This window comes from Falco biarmicus, chromosome 1 (assembly GCF_023638135.1).
Source record: "Falco biarmicus isolate bFalBia1 chromosome 1, bFalBia1.pri, whole genome shotgun sequence".
In the NCBI taxonomy this organism is placed as follows: domain Eukaryota; kingdom Metazoa; phylum Chordata; class Aves; order Falconiformes; family Falconidae; genus Falco; species Falco biarmicus.
The window spans coordinates 38869737-38883156 of record NC_079288.1 but is presented as its reverse complement, the minus strand read 5'-3'; the positions used below and the strand labels follow the sequence as shown (position 1 = coordinate 38883156).

Below are 13420 nucleotides of genomic sequence, written 5' to 3'. Positions count from 1 at the left end.
ACAGCCAGAGCCGGGACAGCGCAGGGGCTCTGCTCACAGCTGTCGGGACAGCCCCTGGCCAGCCCTTCTCCAACCCAGGGCACAGGGTCGTCCCCACCCTCAGTGGCACGGCGCCCAGCCCAAGTGTAGCTGCATCCAAGGGAAATGACCGCTTGGCATGACCCCTCCCTGTCCCCAACGCCGCCTGCCCCGGGGGGCCTGGGGCACAGAGAGCCCAGCAGGCGCAGATGGGGCAGGGCTGCAGTGGGCTGTCTCCCTGCGGGCGGCACGGAGGGCACCTGCTGGAGCACAGCATGTGCCCCATGGCAGGAGCTGCCTCACAGGCACATGTGCTGCTCCAACAGTGCGTCCAACCTGCAGCTGCAGCAGCAGCAGGTGGCACCTGAGGGGCGCTGGGGTAACAGCGGGTTTGTATCTCAGGGAGTCACCATGACCCTGGTCTGCACTGGTCTCCCACCCAGCACAATAAGAGGCAGCATCTGCCTTGGCTTGGACCCCATCAATGGGTACTGTGGCCATGGGGAGTGGAACATTCCCAAGTGCCACACATACCCTCCCCAAATGATAGGGGACAGTCAAAGATGTGGGGCTCTCTGGGACAGCTGAGCTGGGACACCAGGCACAGCCATCTGCAGCACAAGGCAGGGCCATGGCGGGGACCTGCCCAACATGAAATGGGGACAGCAGAGAGGCCCAGCTGGCTCCGGCTGTGCCAGGAGGATTTTGTATCACTTCCACATTGCTCCATTTCACCATGTCAGCACTGATGCTGCTGTCCCAGTTAGCACAGTAATAGACGGCCTCGTCCTCAGCTTGGACCCCAGTGATGGTTAACGTGCCCGTGGAGCCAGACTTGGATCCGGAGAATCGTGAAGGGATGCCCGAGGGTCTGTTGCTGTTCCAGTAGATTACAGTGACAGGGCCAGTGCCAGGCACCTTTTGCTCGTACCACCCATAAGGATTGTTGCTACCGCTGGAGCAGGTCCTGGTGGTTTGTCCCAGGGACATGGACACTGGGAGCAGCTAAACCAGAGCCATGTGAGAGCAAGGAGCTGAGGCAGAAGCTCTCCCTGCCCAGCTGCAGAGCCCAAGGCTCCCAAGGGTGGCAAATCCCATGCACCCAGGGCAGCTGCAATGCCACACAGCCCTGGGCAAGACTCAGCCTGGAGGACCAGAAATGTAGCAAAGCTTTTCTTGGGCAGCTCTACAGGTTCCAGCTCCTAACGGTGGCCGAGGCTCTGCTGCCCACCATGTTGATATTGGGTAGCCGGGATGAGCCCAGAAAGGGCACCTCTGGCACCAGGGCCCCACCACTGGGGACATAGTCACAGCCCTGACACAAAGGGCACAAAGAGAAGGGGATTGGGAATGAGAAGGGGAAACCCCAAATCTGGAGGGAAGTCCCTGCCAGGCTGAGAGGAAGGAGAAGATAAAACCAGCCTCTTTGAAACTCAAGGTCTCACTTGCCTGTGGCACATCGTCACCATGATATCAGCATAGCTGCTGTCCCAGCCACCACAGTAATAGACGGCCTCGTCCTCGGCTTGGACCCCAGTGATGGTTAACGTGCCCGTACCGCCAGAGTAGGATCCGGAAAATCGAGAAGGGATGCCCGAGGGTCTCTTGTCATTCCGGTAGATCACAGAGACAGGGCCAGTGCCAGGGACCTTCTGCTGGAACCAGCCATACCAGTTGCTGCCACCCCCGAAGCACGTGATCTGGACGGTTTGTCCCAGGTTGGCTGACACGGAGGGTGGCTGAGTCAGCGCTGCCTGGACCAGGGAACCTGCAGAGGGAGAGGAGAGAGGGGAGAAGACAAGGGTCAGCCAGGGCCCCACGAGCACAGCCCTGCCCGGGCACCGGGACAGGGAATGTCAAAGGCAGAGAAGACTGGACCTGGCTGCAGTCACATGCAAATCTGGGGAGCGGAGCCCAGCCCAGCGCATCCCAGCACAGAGGCAGCTCTGGCAGCAGCAGCAGGACACGGTCAGCAGTAGCAAGAGGCACTGGCATGGCACACAAGGCCACACTGTGAGAACTTTGTAGGGACCAGGACAATGGTGCCCAGCCACAAAGTCACCTCCAGTTTTCAGGGATGTGAAAGGAACAACATTCACAGCCATGGCCATGCAGAAGGGACAGGAACCTGCCTCAGTCCCACAGCCACAGCTCTGCTCAGCCAGGAGGGTGAAGGGCAGAAAACCTTCCTCTGACTTTGGAATCTGTGTCTCACTTCCTATTACTCCTTGCCACCAGACACCATAGCCACCGCTGCTGCTGTCGTAGCCACCACAGAAATAGACGGCCTCGTCCTTGGCTTGGACCCCAGTGATAGTTAACGTGCCCATGGAGCCAGACAAGGATCCGGAGAATCATGAAGGGATGCCCGAGGGTCTGTATAAGTCAGCATGGATCACAGTGACAGGGACCTTCTGCTGGTACCAGTCTTCCGTAGCCATAGCCACTGCTACTCCCAGAGCAGGTGATCTGGACGGTTTGTCCCGGGTTGGCTGACACGGAGGGCGGCTGAGTCAGCGCTGCCTGGACCAGGGAACATGCAGAGGGAGAGGAGAGAAGACAAAAGTCAGCCAGGGCCCCACAAGCACAGCCCTGCCCTGCCCAGGCAGCAGCACAGTTCCCCTGTGCTAGAAGGCCCTGGCCAGGTGCAGCACATCTGGCCAGGGCACCTGTGCCATAAGCGAGCACTATGAGGAGGAGAAGGGCCATGGCCATGGTGTGATCCCACCAGCTCTGTATCTCCAAATTCATGGAGCTCTGCCATGGACCCCGACTTTCTCTTAAACCCCCACCCACCTGGGCACAGCCCCTCCGTGCAAACGTGGACCCCAGCATTCACTGCCAGCTCCTGTCCCCGCTCTCGCCATGCCCACTGCAGGCACATCCATGCCCACCAAAGGCTTCAGGATCACTCCGGGCTGTCTGCTCCCTGGGCCACTCGGCTGGAAAACCCAGGGTCTGCTCCACAGCAGGGCACCACAGCCAGGCTTCTCTCAGGAGCCACAGGGCCACCACCAGCCCTATTAAGGTGTCCGGGCAAATGCTCCTCCACTGCCGCAGAACGCACCCTGAGCCCAGGCCCGTACCAAGGGGCAGCCAGAATGCTCTTCCGCACTGCCCTGCTGAAGCGGCCCCCAGCATCACCCCCACCCCGGAGCCCCCCTCTGCTGCAGCACAGCTGCTCCCACCTCGCTCCAGCTCCCCTCTGCCCCCGGAGGTTCCCCGCCTGCCCCCAGCACCAGCCCGCGGCTACGCGCCAGCGACCCCCACCCCCAGCACCCCCGGGGCGACCCCCACCCACAGCACCCCCCAGCACCCGCTGCTCCCCCCCTGCACCCGCACCCCCGGGGCACCTCCCCTGCACCTGCTGCTCCTGCACCCCCAGGCACCCGCTGCCAGCAGCACTGCAGGGATGAGGAGAAGTGCTCAGGCCTCTGCAGCAGGAGGGAAAAGGCCTGGCCAGCTGTACAGCCGCAGGCAGAGCTCTCCACAGCCACCTTCCCAGAGCTGCCCTCGCCTTTCTCTGCCACTCAAACCAAAGCAGTCAGTATGTTTGGGCATCCCTAACAGATCCCAAAGTGTTTCAGGGCTGTATCTCAGGAAGCAAACAGCAGCTTCCCTTCTGCCCCCAACATCCCCTCACACCAAATTCCAGCCACACTTCACCTTTCAGAAGCATAGTGACAAAAAACTAGAGATTTATTATTCCACATTAATTTTACAGAACAGGTTCAATGCCAAGGTACTACCACCCTCTGTGACTTCCTTAGGCCAGGAACATAGCTGCTCCTCAATAGACACAGGATATTTTCCATAGGCTTCTTAATCGGCAGTTTCTTCTACTCCAAGTTCTGCTTGGGAACCAAGACTAACCTTTTTTATTTACCAGCTCACAAGCAATAAAGCATTGTGGCTGCTTTGCAGTCCACCACGCTGCAGCAGCAGCACCCCCGCGTGGCCTGCCTCCCCGTAGACTTAACTGGAAAGGCAGCGAGAATTCAACAAGCACGTTTGAACATGACTCAGTACTTCTTGAACTCAATTCTTTCTACTTTGACATCATCCTCAATTAGCCGGTATACATAAGTCACAACTGTGGAAGCCTGGATATCCAGCAGTACAAATGAAGGGATGATATTCCTGGAAAGAAAACATACTTGGTCAATCCTCCCGATTAGCTTACACTTCTTGCTACTAACATACCTTGTGCTTATGTATTCTAACATGCTTGGCTGCCTGGGGCTGCAGGCATCTGGGAAGCACCCCAATCTGCAGGCACCAACAACAGTGTCTCACTTAGCATGGAACAGCTCATGAGGCAACTAAACAGCCTAAGTCATGTCAGGCTCAGACCCTTACACTGACAGTGCCTGCAGAAGTCTAACTTCCTACCAAATATTAGCATGCAGCTTCTGTGAAGAGACTAGAAAGCAAAACAACTACAAGAAGCTGCTGCAAGTCACCCATTTCCAGGCCCAGCAAGCAGCCCCAGACACACCAGTGACGGACTGCCATACCCAACATGTGGGCTATATAAAAGCCTGGTAAGAGGGGAGCCCCGCTCCATTCCCTGGGAAGGGAGAGCATTGGCCTCCTGCTCCTCATGGTGCCTCACCAGCATTCTTCAGCACAGTGGCCAGACACTCACAGGTGAACACACACATTCCAGGTAACAGCTATGGGCTCTGCAGCACTGGGCAGCTCAGGGGGCCCTCACTCACATTTCCAAAGCACTGTAGGCTCCTGTAGCTGATCCCGGGTTGACGTAGAATTTGTTTTCATATTCAAATGCTTCAAATCTGTGCGTGTGTCCTGATATAAGAATGTCCACATCCAGCTGCCTCTGTAGCAATGCCAGGCTGGCCACATCACCCCAGGGAATAACTTGATGGCCGTGAATCAGCCCAATTCTGAACTGCCCAACAGTTACAACCTTCTCTTCAGGATAATTTAGGCTCTGAGGAGGAAAGCACAGCCTATAAATCAGCCAAAGACGCCTCACCTACATAATGCAGGCTCCTGCATTTCAAGACAGGAACCCGCCTTTTGCTATTTGAGGACACAGGGCCTCTTTCAACATGCAGACCCACTGGATGCTTATACCACCGCCCAGCAAGAGCGACTGCAAAGCAAAGAGCAGGGAATTTGCACAGACAGCAGGAGCCTCAAGGCTACCCAACAGTAAATAAACACACACACATAAGCCCTCAGTTCCTACAACTACACAGGCAGCTGGGGGACTACAATGGCCTCACAGCAATCACAGACAGATTAGTGCTAGTGTTCATGTGAATCAGGTGCATGTATTACCCACACACACACAGTCCCCCCTGTTGCAAGTGCAACAAGAAGGATCTAGAGAGTAATTTTGTTTCCTCAGTCTCACTCACTCCCACTTCCTAGCCTGGTGAACTACAGTTCAGGAACTACTAATGCTGAAGGACTCCCCAGGTTTCATTGGGACAACCACAGCATGCAGGAAGGTGGGCTGCAGAATTAACAGCAGCAAGAACGTTACCTCAGAGTCCCCCCTAACAACGTGGACATCCCCAGCCAGAGTCCTGAGGTAGTCATAGCTCTCCTTGGTGCAGAGGTTTCCTGTACACAGGATATGCTGAATCTTTCCTGGAACCAGCAGATTCTTGAACTTCACCGGTAGACTACTGCACCGGTATGGGATGTGAAGGTCCCCCAATACTAACACCAACTTTGCACACAGCAGGAGGAAAGAGTTTTAACCCAGGTTACTTAACAGACCAGCACAGGGCATTCGCAAACTCCAGCGAACCATTACAGGCCCGGCAAGGATTGTCAGGTTCAGCTCTAAGCAGCCGAGCCCTCAGCAGCACGCCCGCGCCACCCCACCTGCTCCCACGCCAGGAGCCCCCATTCCCGGGTGCGGGGAGGCGGCCCCAGCCCCCTCGGCCGCCGCTCACCATCCCGCTCCGCCACGCTGCTCCGCTCGGGCCGTTACCCCGACGCGCGCTGCGGTAACCAGGAAGTAACGCGCGTCCTTTTCCCCTCTCCCGAGCCAATAGCAGCGCAGGCAGCCTCCCACGTGACGCGGGCGCCTGGGGAGGTGCTAAAGCCCGCCCTGTGCGCGCGCGGTGCCGAGTCCGCGCAGTGCGGTGGCGCGGCGGGTGGCGGTGCCGAGCGCTGGGGAATGTCTGTCCCGCCCTCAGCGTTTTTTATTAAGTCTGTGGGAATTTTGTGGAAAAACGTGCTATCTTTTTGTGTGAAAACGTTCGTACGAGGTACCCGCAGGTGCCCATGCGGTTAAACGTGAACTTTTCCCCTCAGAAGCTGCGGGGGGCGCTGGGGCTGTGAGGACATGGCCGCCTGAGGAGGCGGGCGCGGGCGCTGGGGGCCGTGAGGGGGCGCTGGGGGTGCTCTGGAAGGGGACAGGCCCCTACGGCGTCGGGACAGACCTTCCCGTGGGCGGGGAGGGTGGGGAAGGGGGGTCTCCGGCTTTCTAGGGAAGGTAGGCTCTGCCCGGGATGGGTGACAGCCCCAGCCAGGCCCAAGGGATCCCACCGAAGTCCAGCATAGCGCCCTCGCCTCACCCTCCTAACACCTCGCCTCACCCTCCTAACCCAGGGCATGGCTGCTCCCCGCAGAGACCCCCGAGGGGCTCCTCTGTGCTCCACACACATGACACGAGCCATGAGGTTAAGGGTTAACCTTTATTATCAGGTGAGCTAAACTGTGCAGAAGCCTAAGCCAGGGTCACTCCGGGTTGTGCCAAGTGCTGGAATAGCCCAGGAAAGACAGGCCATGGCAGAGCACCCATCCTTCCACCGCAGCAGGATGTCCCCACGCCCGTGTGTCCCTGGGCTGAGCCCTGCCAGGGCTTGCACTGTGTCAGGCTGTGTGATGCTCCATGTGGGATGTCTGGGGACAAAGAGGAGGTTGCTGCACCTCATGGAACAGCACAGCGCTGCTGGGCTTGCTTAAGGATGCAAGAAGGTCTTCTTCCATTCCTCCTAGGGCTGCTGCTCTCCCAGTTGAGGGCTTTGCATCAGGGTTGCAAGGGAAAAGGCAGAAAGCTTTTGTTCCCTGTTTCTAAAACCAGTTGAAGGCATGTGACAGGGCGCAGTAATAGTTGCCATTGTCTTCATAGTGAGCAGATGCAATGATGAGGATGCAGGCATTGCTGGCGAGGTCTTTGGTAGCAGAGAAGCGGTCAGGAATCTTGGCAGGCTTGTGCTTGTCTCGCTCGGAGTTGTAATAGAGCAGATACCTCAGGGAGTGCCCTGGGCGCTGCTGGTACCAGGAGATGCCGAACTCACTGATATTGTACTGGGGGCTCAGGATGCAGGACAGCCGAGCAGTCTGCCCGGGCAGCACCAACACAGAGGATGGCTGGGTCAGCACAGGCTGAGCCCTGGAAGCTGCATGCACCAAGGATGCAGTTACTGATGAGCTGAGCCATGTCCCCTGTTGCCCTCAGCCCCCAAATGTCCCCCTGCTCCCTCGAAGCAACCCAATTACTCAGCCTCTGTCCTGCTTATCATACCATGCAGCCCTGGAGCAAGATGCTGTACTCAGACTAACATCCACCTTGTACAGCCCAGTCCTGGCCACCATCCCACAGTGCCCCCCCAGACAGCAGCTAGCTCAGCCACGCCACCCTTACCTGTCCCCGCCAGCTCCACCAGGAGCAGGACCATGAAGCCCAGGGCCATTGCAGGAAGCAGAGGAAGGGAGGCTGTTTCAGAAAGAGTCTGTGGTGCTACGCGAACCCAGGTTGCTGTGCTGCTGGCACCAGTGAGGCGTATGTAAATGACACAGGGGGCTTGGGGACTCCAGTTCCCCACATTGCTCACTTTGCTGCAGCTGGGCTTCAGGGAGGGGGATCAAAGCAGTGGGGTGAGAGCTGAGCATTGGAACCCACTACCCACCTTCACCCCAGGCTAGGGCACCTGCAGCTGCGCCCGACGAATGCGCACAGCCCACCCCACCACCCTCTGCCCCAGGCACTGTGGTACGGTGGGGAGGTGTCACTGACCATCTCTCCTCTTTGATGGGGAGAACAGAGAGGTTTCCCTGTGGCCTTACACTCAGACCTCTTGCCTCAGGCCTTTTGCCACCAGGTGTGCAGGAGGCCAGGAGCTTGAGCGCCATCGTGCCAGAGGGTGCCCTGTGGTAGCAGCAGGCTGGGGTCCAGCTGGCTCTGCTGCCACCAGGGAGAATGAAAGACAGGACATGCCAGAACCCCCCAGTAGCTGTCTCATTGCAGAAGCAATACAGGAAAAATTGCTGCTCCCTTCTCCACGCAACTGCAATGCTGAGACAAGAATGACTGCCCCAAGGCATGGGCCAGGAGCTGCTGGTGATGTTGAAAGTGCTGCCTGTTTGCCAGGGCTGCCTCAGAAACAGCAGCCGTGGACAAACATGCAGGGGTGGCTGCTGAAGTCACCTGCCAGAAGTCATTTCCCAAGGGAGCTGGTGCAGCGAGACATGGCTGTAGCATAGCTGATGTCTCGCACGGAAAGACAGCAGACCATTACAGCAAAGGGCTGCCAGACTCACCGGGTGTAAATCCCCTCCTGTCTGTAACACCCATCACACAGGGCCCAGAGGTGCCATGTTAGGCAACCAGCCACAGCCAAGGGCTGGCCTCCCCCCAGCACATCTCTGCACCCTCCAGCCACCAGCCCGTGGCAGTCCTTCGCAGCAGGCTGGTCAGCAGGCACTTCGCAGTGTCCCATAGTCACTGGGTACCTCCTGCCCTCCACAAGCAGGGTCAGCCCCCCCCCAAGTGCCACCATATCACCATCCAGGGGTGTCCTTTTCCCTCCGCTCTGCAGCACCCAGTCCTGCTCCCGCAGTGTCCCCAGGCCAAAGATGTTTGCAAGTGGTTCCTGACATGACTAGCCGTATGTATTCTGGGTTTGAGGGAAAATGGAGCTCTGAGACAGAAGCCTGCCTCCTTAGAACACCCTAGCGCTGTGTCTGCAGCACAGGTGGATCCTGAAGAGGAAGTACCACCATCATTCAAGGTGCAACACAGGAAGATGGACACTTGCTTTGATACGCTGCAGTGCTCTGAACAAGGGCTGGCGTGCCCAACGGCTCATACATTTTTTTCTGCATTCTCTATCAGCTGGTCTAACAAAAGCAATTACCCACACAACCGTGCCCAATTTATGGTGACAGCCTCCCTTGGGAGCAGTGAGGGGAAAATGAAAGGTGGTGACTGGGGCAATCAGAACAGCTGTAACACAGATGCCAAGGAGCACGGTCCACACTTGCAGTGCCATGAAGTAGCGAGATGCCAGTTAGACCTGATGGGACCATACAGCACCTTGCGCAGCTGGGCTGGAGGGGCTGCCGCAGTACAGGAGTGCGGCAAGGGCTGCTGTCCACCTGCCAGAGGCATGTGGAGCATGTAGGTGCCGCACAGCAGTCCCTGCACATGCAGTAAAGCCTGGCTGCATCCCACCTACACCCATCCGGGCAAACCCGATGTATCAGACTTACTACAGCCTACAGCAGGCAGCAGCAGCTACACGAGAGCAGCCCCAAAGCCCATTCATGGCTGGGGCTTTGCCTGGATGTCTTCTGCCACGGCAGCATATCAGCAGCTTGTGTTCCATGCAGCCAGGCCCCTGAGCCCATGCAGGTAGAAGTATGCTGCAGACACAGCTCCAGCTGTTGCCCACCAGCACTCCCCCAAACTCTGCAGGGTGGTGGCAAGGTGAACGTGAATCACCCTGTACATGTGTCCTGAGGAGAGTCATACATACCCCCTGTCAGCAAGACCCAAGTCCATGGATTAGACAGACTGTGAAACAAAGAACCAAGGCAAAAGGAAATCACCTCCTCAGGCATGGAGTGGTATTTTAGAGAAAGGGGATTTGTCCACAAAGCAGCGAGCCCTGGATATGCAGTACATCAGCATCGTTGCTGGATTCCACCATTCAGGTCCTCCACATCTGCCGACCATCCCAGAGACACAATTTCATTCGTATGTCTCTGCATCTCTGCAGGAAAAGGGGATGATGCTACCGGGCCCCCTAAGCCCTGCAGTAAGTTCACTTGTACAGCAGCTCTTGGACACCAAATGGAAGATGCAGCTGATATGTGGCATAAGCCACATATATTGCTCTGACAGCCCAGGGGTGCAGGAAAGTACCTGGCTGTGCAAAGTGCAAAAGCAGGTACGAGCCCAGCCCCATGCTCCCCCTGTTCTGCCAACTTTATTCCCTCCTGCATGGGGTATGAGAGGCGCTCAGCAAACAGAAGGAACTCCCCCAAAAGAAGCAGGTTTTATCCTGGATTGACACGTGACTGACCAAGCACAGCTACCCTTGGCAGGACAGGGCAAAACATGGACCAAGACTTACTGCTGCATCACCCCACATTTGCTGCTAAGCCCTGGGGCTTCCTCCTGCTCTGCAGCACAGGTACAGCTGCTGTCCTGACAACTGCCCACAGCTCCTCCCAGGCTGCAAAACCCCACTACCTCATGCTGCAGAGCAAGACTGGAGCAGGCAGGATCCTGAGGAAGATTTTTCCAGTGGCATCCAACCATCTTGCAGGAGGCCATGGCTGACCCTGCAGCAGCACTGGGCTCAGCTAGAAGCAGGGTGATCAGATCTGGCACCATCACAGCCCAGACAAGCTGCAGGGCAAAGGTAGGGCCTGAAACACCGCAAGACTGCAAAAATTCTGAAATTCAGAGCAGCTGGGATGACACAGAGCAGGTAGCCTTCCCAACAGGCTGTTGTTTAGCCCAGCCCCTGCTCCACCCTGCCTCTCCCACTCCCCAGCTGCAGGAGGCTTGGCAATCTGTGCAGCCATTCCCCATTGCTGGGGAGCCTGGCTACTGAAATCCCAACAGCATCAGCTGGAAACGCAGCCTCTCCCCCACGCTCTCCAGCAGCCAACACTGTTATCATCACGCATTTTGTCATCCCCACTGCCCGCAGGATGGCACGCGGTATGAGCAGCCCCCACACTGCAGGCCTGGGCCCCTGCTGGAGGAGAGCAGCTCTGGGAAGAGGCATGGTAAGCACCATGTTCATTACAGTGAGATGTGGAGGTAACATGGGGAAAGCACCAGCTTTGCCTCAGCTCTGGGGGGCAGCTGGTCACCTGGACCACCTTCATCACCACCAGGTGGTGGCCGCAAGAGGGGTGGGGAGGGACATTGCACCCTGGTGCACAGCAATGCCCAGCGGCTAGGGAACAGGGCAGGAGAGATCTGCCAGGGTACATCAGCATCCTTTGCCTCATCTGCTAAAAATAAAAATAAAAAGGCGACGGGAGATCTTTAAGCCTTACACAGTGAATTGTGGAGGAAAGCCACCCCAGTACAGGTAAGTTAATTGCAGGGAGGGAGGCCAGAGGCAAGGGCGAGTTCCCAGCCTTGCAGCTCTGGGGAATCACTGGACAGGGCTCTGCTTATCTAGACACAGCCAGGAGAGCCACAGGGCAGAAGTGACAGCTGCCAGCAGAGCTCCTCTGCTGCCAGCTGTGTGGGAAAGGCTCCCTGGCTCAAATCCTGGCCCTCAGCTTCACAGAGCAGGTATTTGCAGCTGGTGGGAGGGAACGAGCAGACCCTGTCCTGACCTTGCCCAGTTGGCAGGGAGCCTTTGCCTGACCCCAGACACTTGTGGCTGAAGCCGCCAGTCACACATGGTCCTAAGCCTTTGCTCCCTCCACTATTTGAACTGGATCCCCAGCCACGACTACTGACGTGTGTCAGCTCTGGGGATTTCTCAATCGTAACAAACTTGGTGAGAGTTCATGACCAAAATGTCCCCAGCTGACTGAGCCATGATCTCCAGCTCCTTCCCCTTGTGACAGGCACAAGTTTGTGGAAGGGAACTGGCAAAGGCCAGGGCTCGCTGCTTTTTCCTGCTCCTGTTTGATGAAACAAAGGACAGAGACACTTGATGAATCAGAACCATTTTCCTGAAGTCACAAATGTTCATCCCTGCTCCTAACCTGTAGCATTCCCAGCGCCAAACACCAGCAGACATGGCTGTAATATGGCAGCTCAAAGCCCTGCTGATGGCCACGTGGGGATCCTACCTTTGCTGGCCTTGACAGCAGGCACTCCTCAGCTACCTGCTGTGCCACCTGCCACGTCTGTGGGGCCCCCACATTCAGGTCACCACACTCATATCTCAGGTCTTGCTCCCTGTCTGCAGCCAAGAGACTGTGAACCTGCAGCGCTGCATCCTGACCTCACGGCTCACCTGAAGAGGAAGCGTCAGCACAGGCCTGAAGGTACGAGCACCCCTGAGCAGCAGTCACCCACTGGGAAGCAGCAGAGGGTAACAAACAGCTCACATGGAAATCCCAAATGGAGCTCCCAGGATCATCCCAAAACACAGGGAAGGGGGCAGCAAACCTTCCCTCTAGATCTCAACAGATTCTCTCCAAAGCACAACTTGCCAAAAAAAATACCTCTAAACCCCACAGGCTTATGCCGGCCACACAGGGGCACGTTGCGCTTCCTGCACACCTCTCTCCCTCCAGACTGCATTGATCTTCTGGATGAAACAGGCACCCTCATGAACCACAGCAAAGCGGAAAATCCTGCACTTGAACTCACCAGTAACTACGGGAAAGCGAGCACTACGTCGTCAGGGTCAACTCAGTTCCTTGGCGAGACAGCACAGCACAGCCTCTGCGCCAAGAAGGGACTGCTTTGGTGGGCTGGTGTTTAATCATTTCCAGTAACTGTCCTACACCAGGAAAACCGTCGCCTCCTGAAAACAAAGATGCAGCTTTGGAGAGGGGCCCTATTCAGCAGTCACTTGAACCTGTAGCACAGTAACTCCAAGGAGGTAGAAACCAGCTCAGCTGAAAAGCTGGAGCTGAACCTTGTTTGTCCAAGGTGGCTGCTGTGGGGGGAAGAACCTTTCCTGGGCAGAACCACCTGCCCTGGTTACAAGTCTTGAGTTTTCAGGCAGGAGAGAGATTAATCCATTTCTCCCATGCTGCTGGCAGGAAGAAAGCTCTGAAGCCACCTGCTGTGAATTCTTGCTAGAGAACCTGGGGAGACACTACCCTGGACCCAGCAGGTAAAGGCCAGGCACCCACCTCACCCATGGGTGGTGTACAAGGGCTGTGGCAGGGAGAGGAGTCACGCCTGCACCCCTGGCTCCTCTGTGGAGGTTCACGCTACCATATCCAAAGTCACACCCTGACAAGCCAGGCAAACACAGCCAGGCACAAGCAGCAGCCTCCTGCTTCAATGGGTCACTCGTGTCCCCACGGTGTGGCCTGCACTCCCAAGTGACAGTGAACTGCACCTCTGACCAGCCCACCTGCACTGGCAGCCAGAGGAACACACACTCGTATCACCAGATGAATCTGCCTTAACCCCATCACCATGCTGGCAGCTATGGTCTTCTAGAGACTGTCTGCTGCAGTCACCAGGAAA

General features: G+C 57.0%; 2 protein-coding genes across 2 annotated transcripts; both read right to left on the bottom strand.

The window, feature by feature from the left end:
* Nucleotides 1-3694: 3694 nt before the first annotated feature.
* LOC130143698 (vacuolar protein sorting-associated protein 29-like) lies at nucleotides 3695-6018 on the bottom strand. Its single transcript, XM_056326546.1, has 4 exons — nucleotides 5955-6018; nucleotides 5537-5725; nucleotides 4740-4975; nucleotides 3695-4158 (listed from the first exon to the last, which is right to left on the bottom strand). Exons 1-4 carry the CDS (start codon nucleotides 5955-5957, stop codon nucleotides 4041-4043), a joined length of 546 nt encoding a protein of 181 aa, XP_056182521.1. The 5' UTR covers nucleotides 5958-6018; the 3' UTR covers nucleotides 3695-4040.
* Nucleotides 6019-6682: 664 nt separating this feature from the next.
* On the bottom strand, nucleotides 6683-7809 carry VPREB3 (V-set pre-B cell surrogate light chain 3). Its single transcript, XM_056344158.1, has 2 exons — nucleotides 7655-7809; nucleotides 6683-7409 (listed from the first exon to the last, which is right to left on the bottom strand). Exons 1-2 carry the CDS (start codon nucleotides 7701-7703, stop codon nucleotides 7081-7083), a joined length of 378 nt encoding a protein of 125 aa, XP_056200133.1. The 5' UTR covers nucleotides 7704-7809; the 3' UTR covers nucleotides 6683-7080.
* Between the last annotated feature and the right edge of the window lie 5611 nt (nucleotides 7810-13420).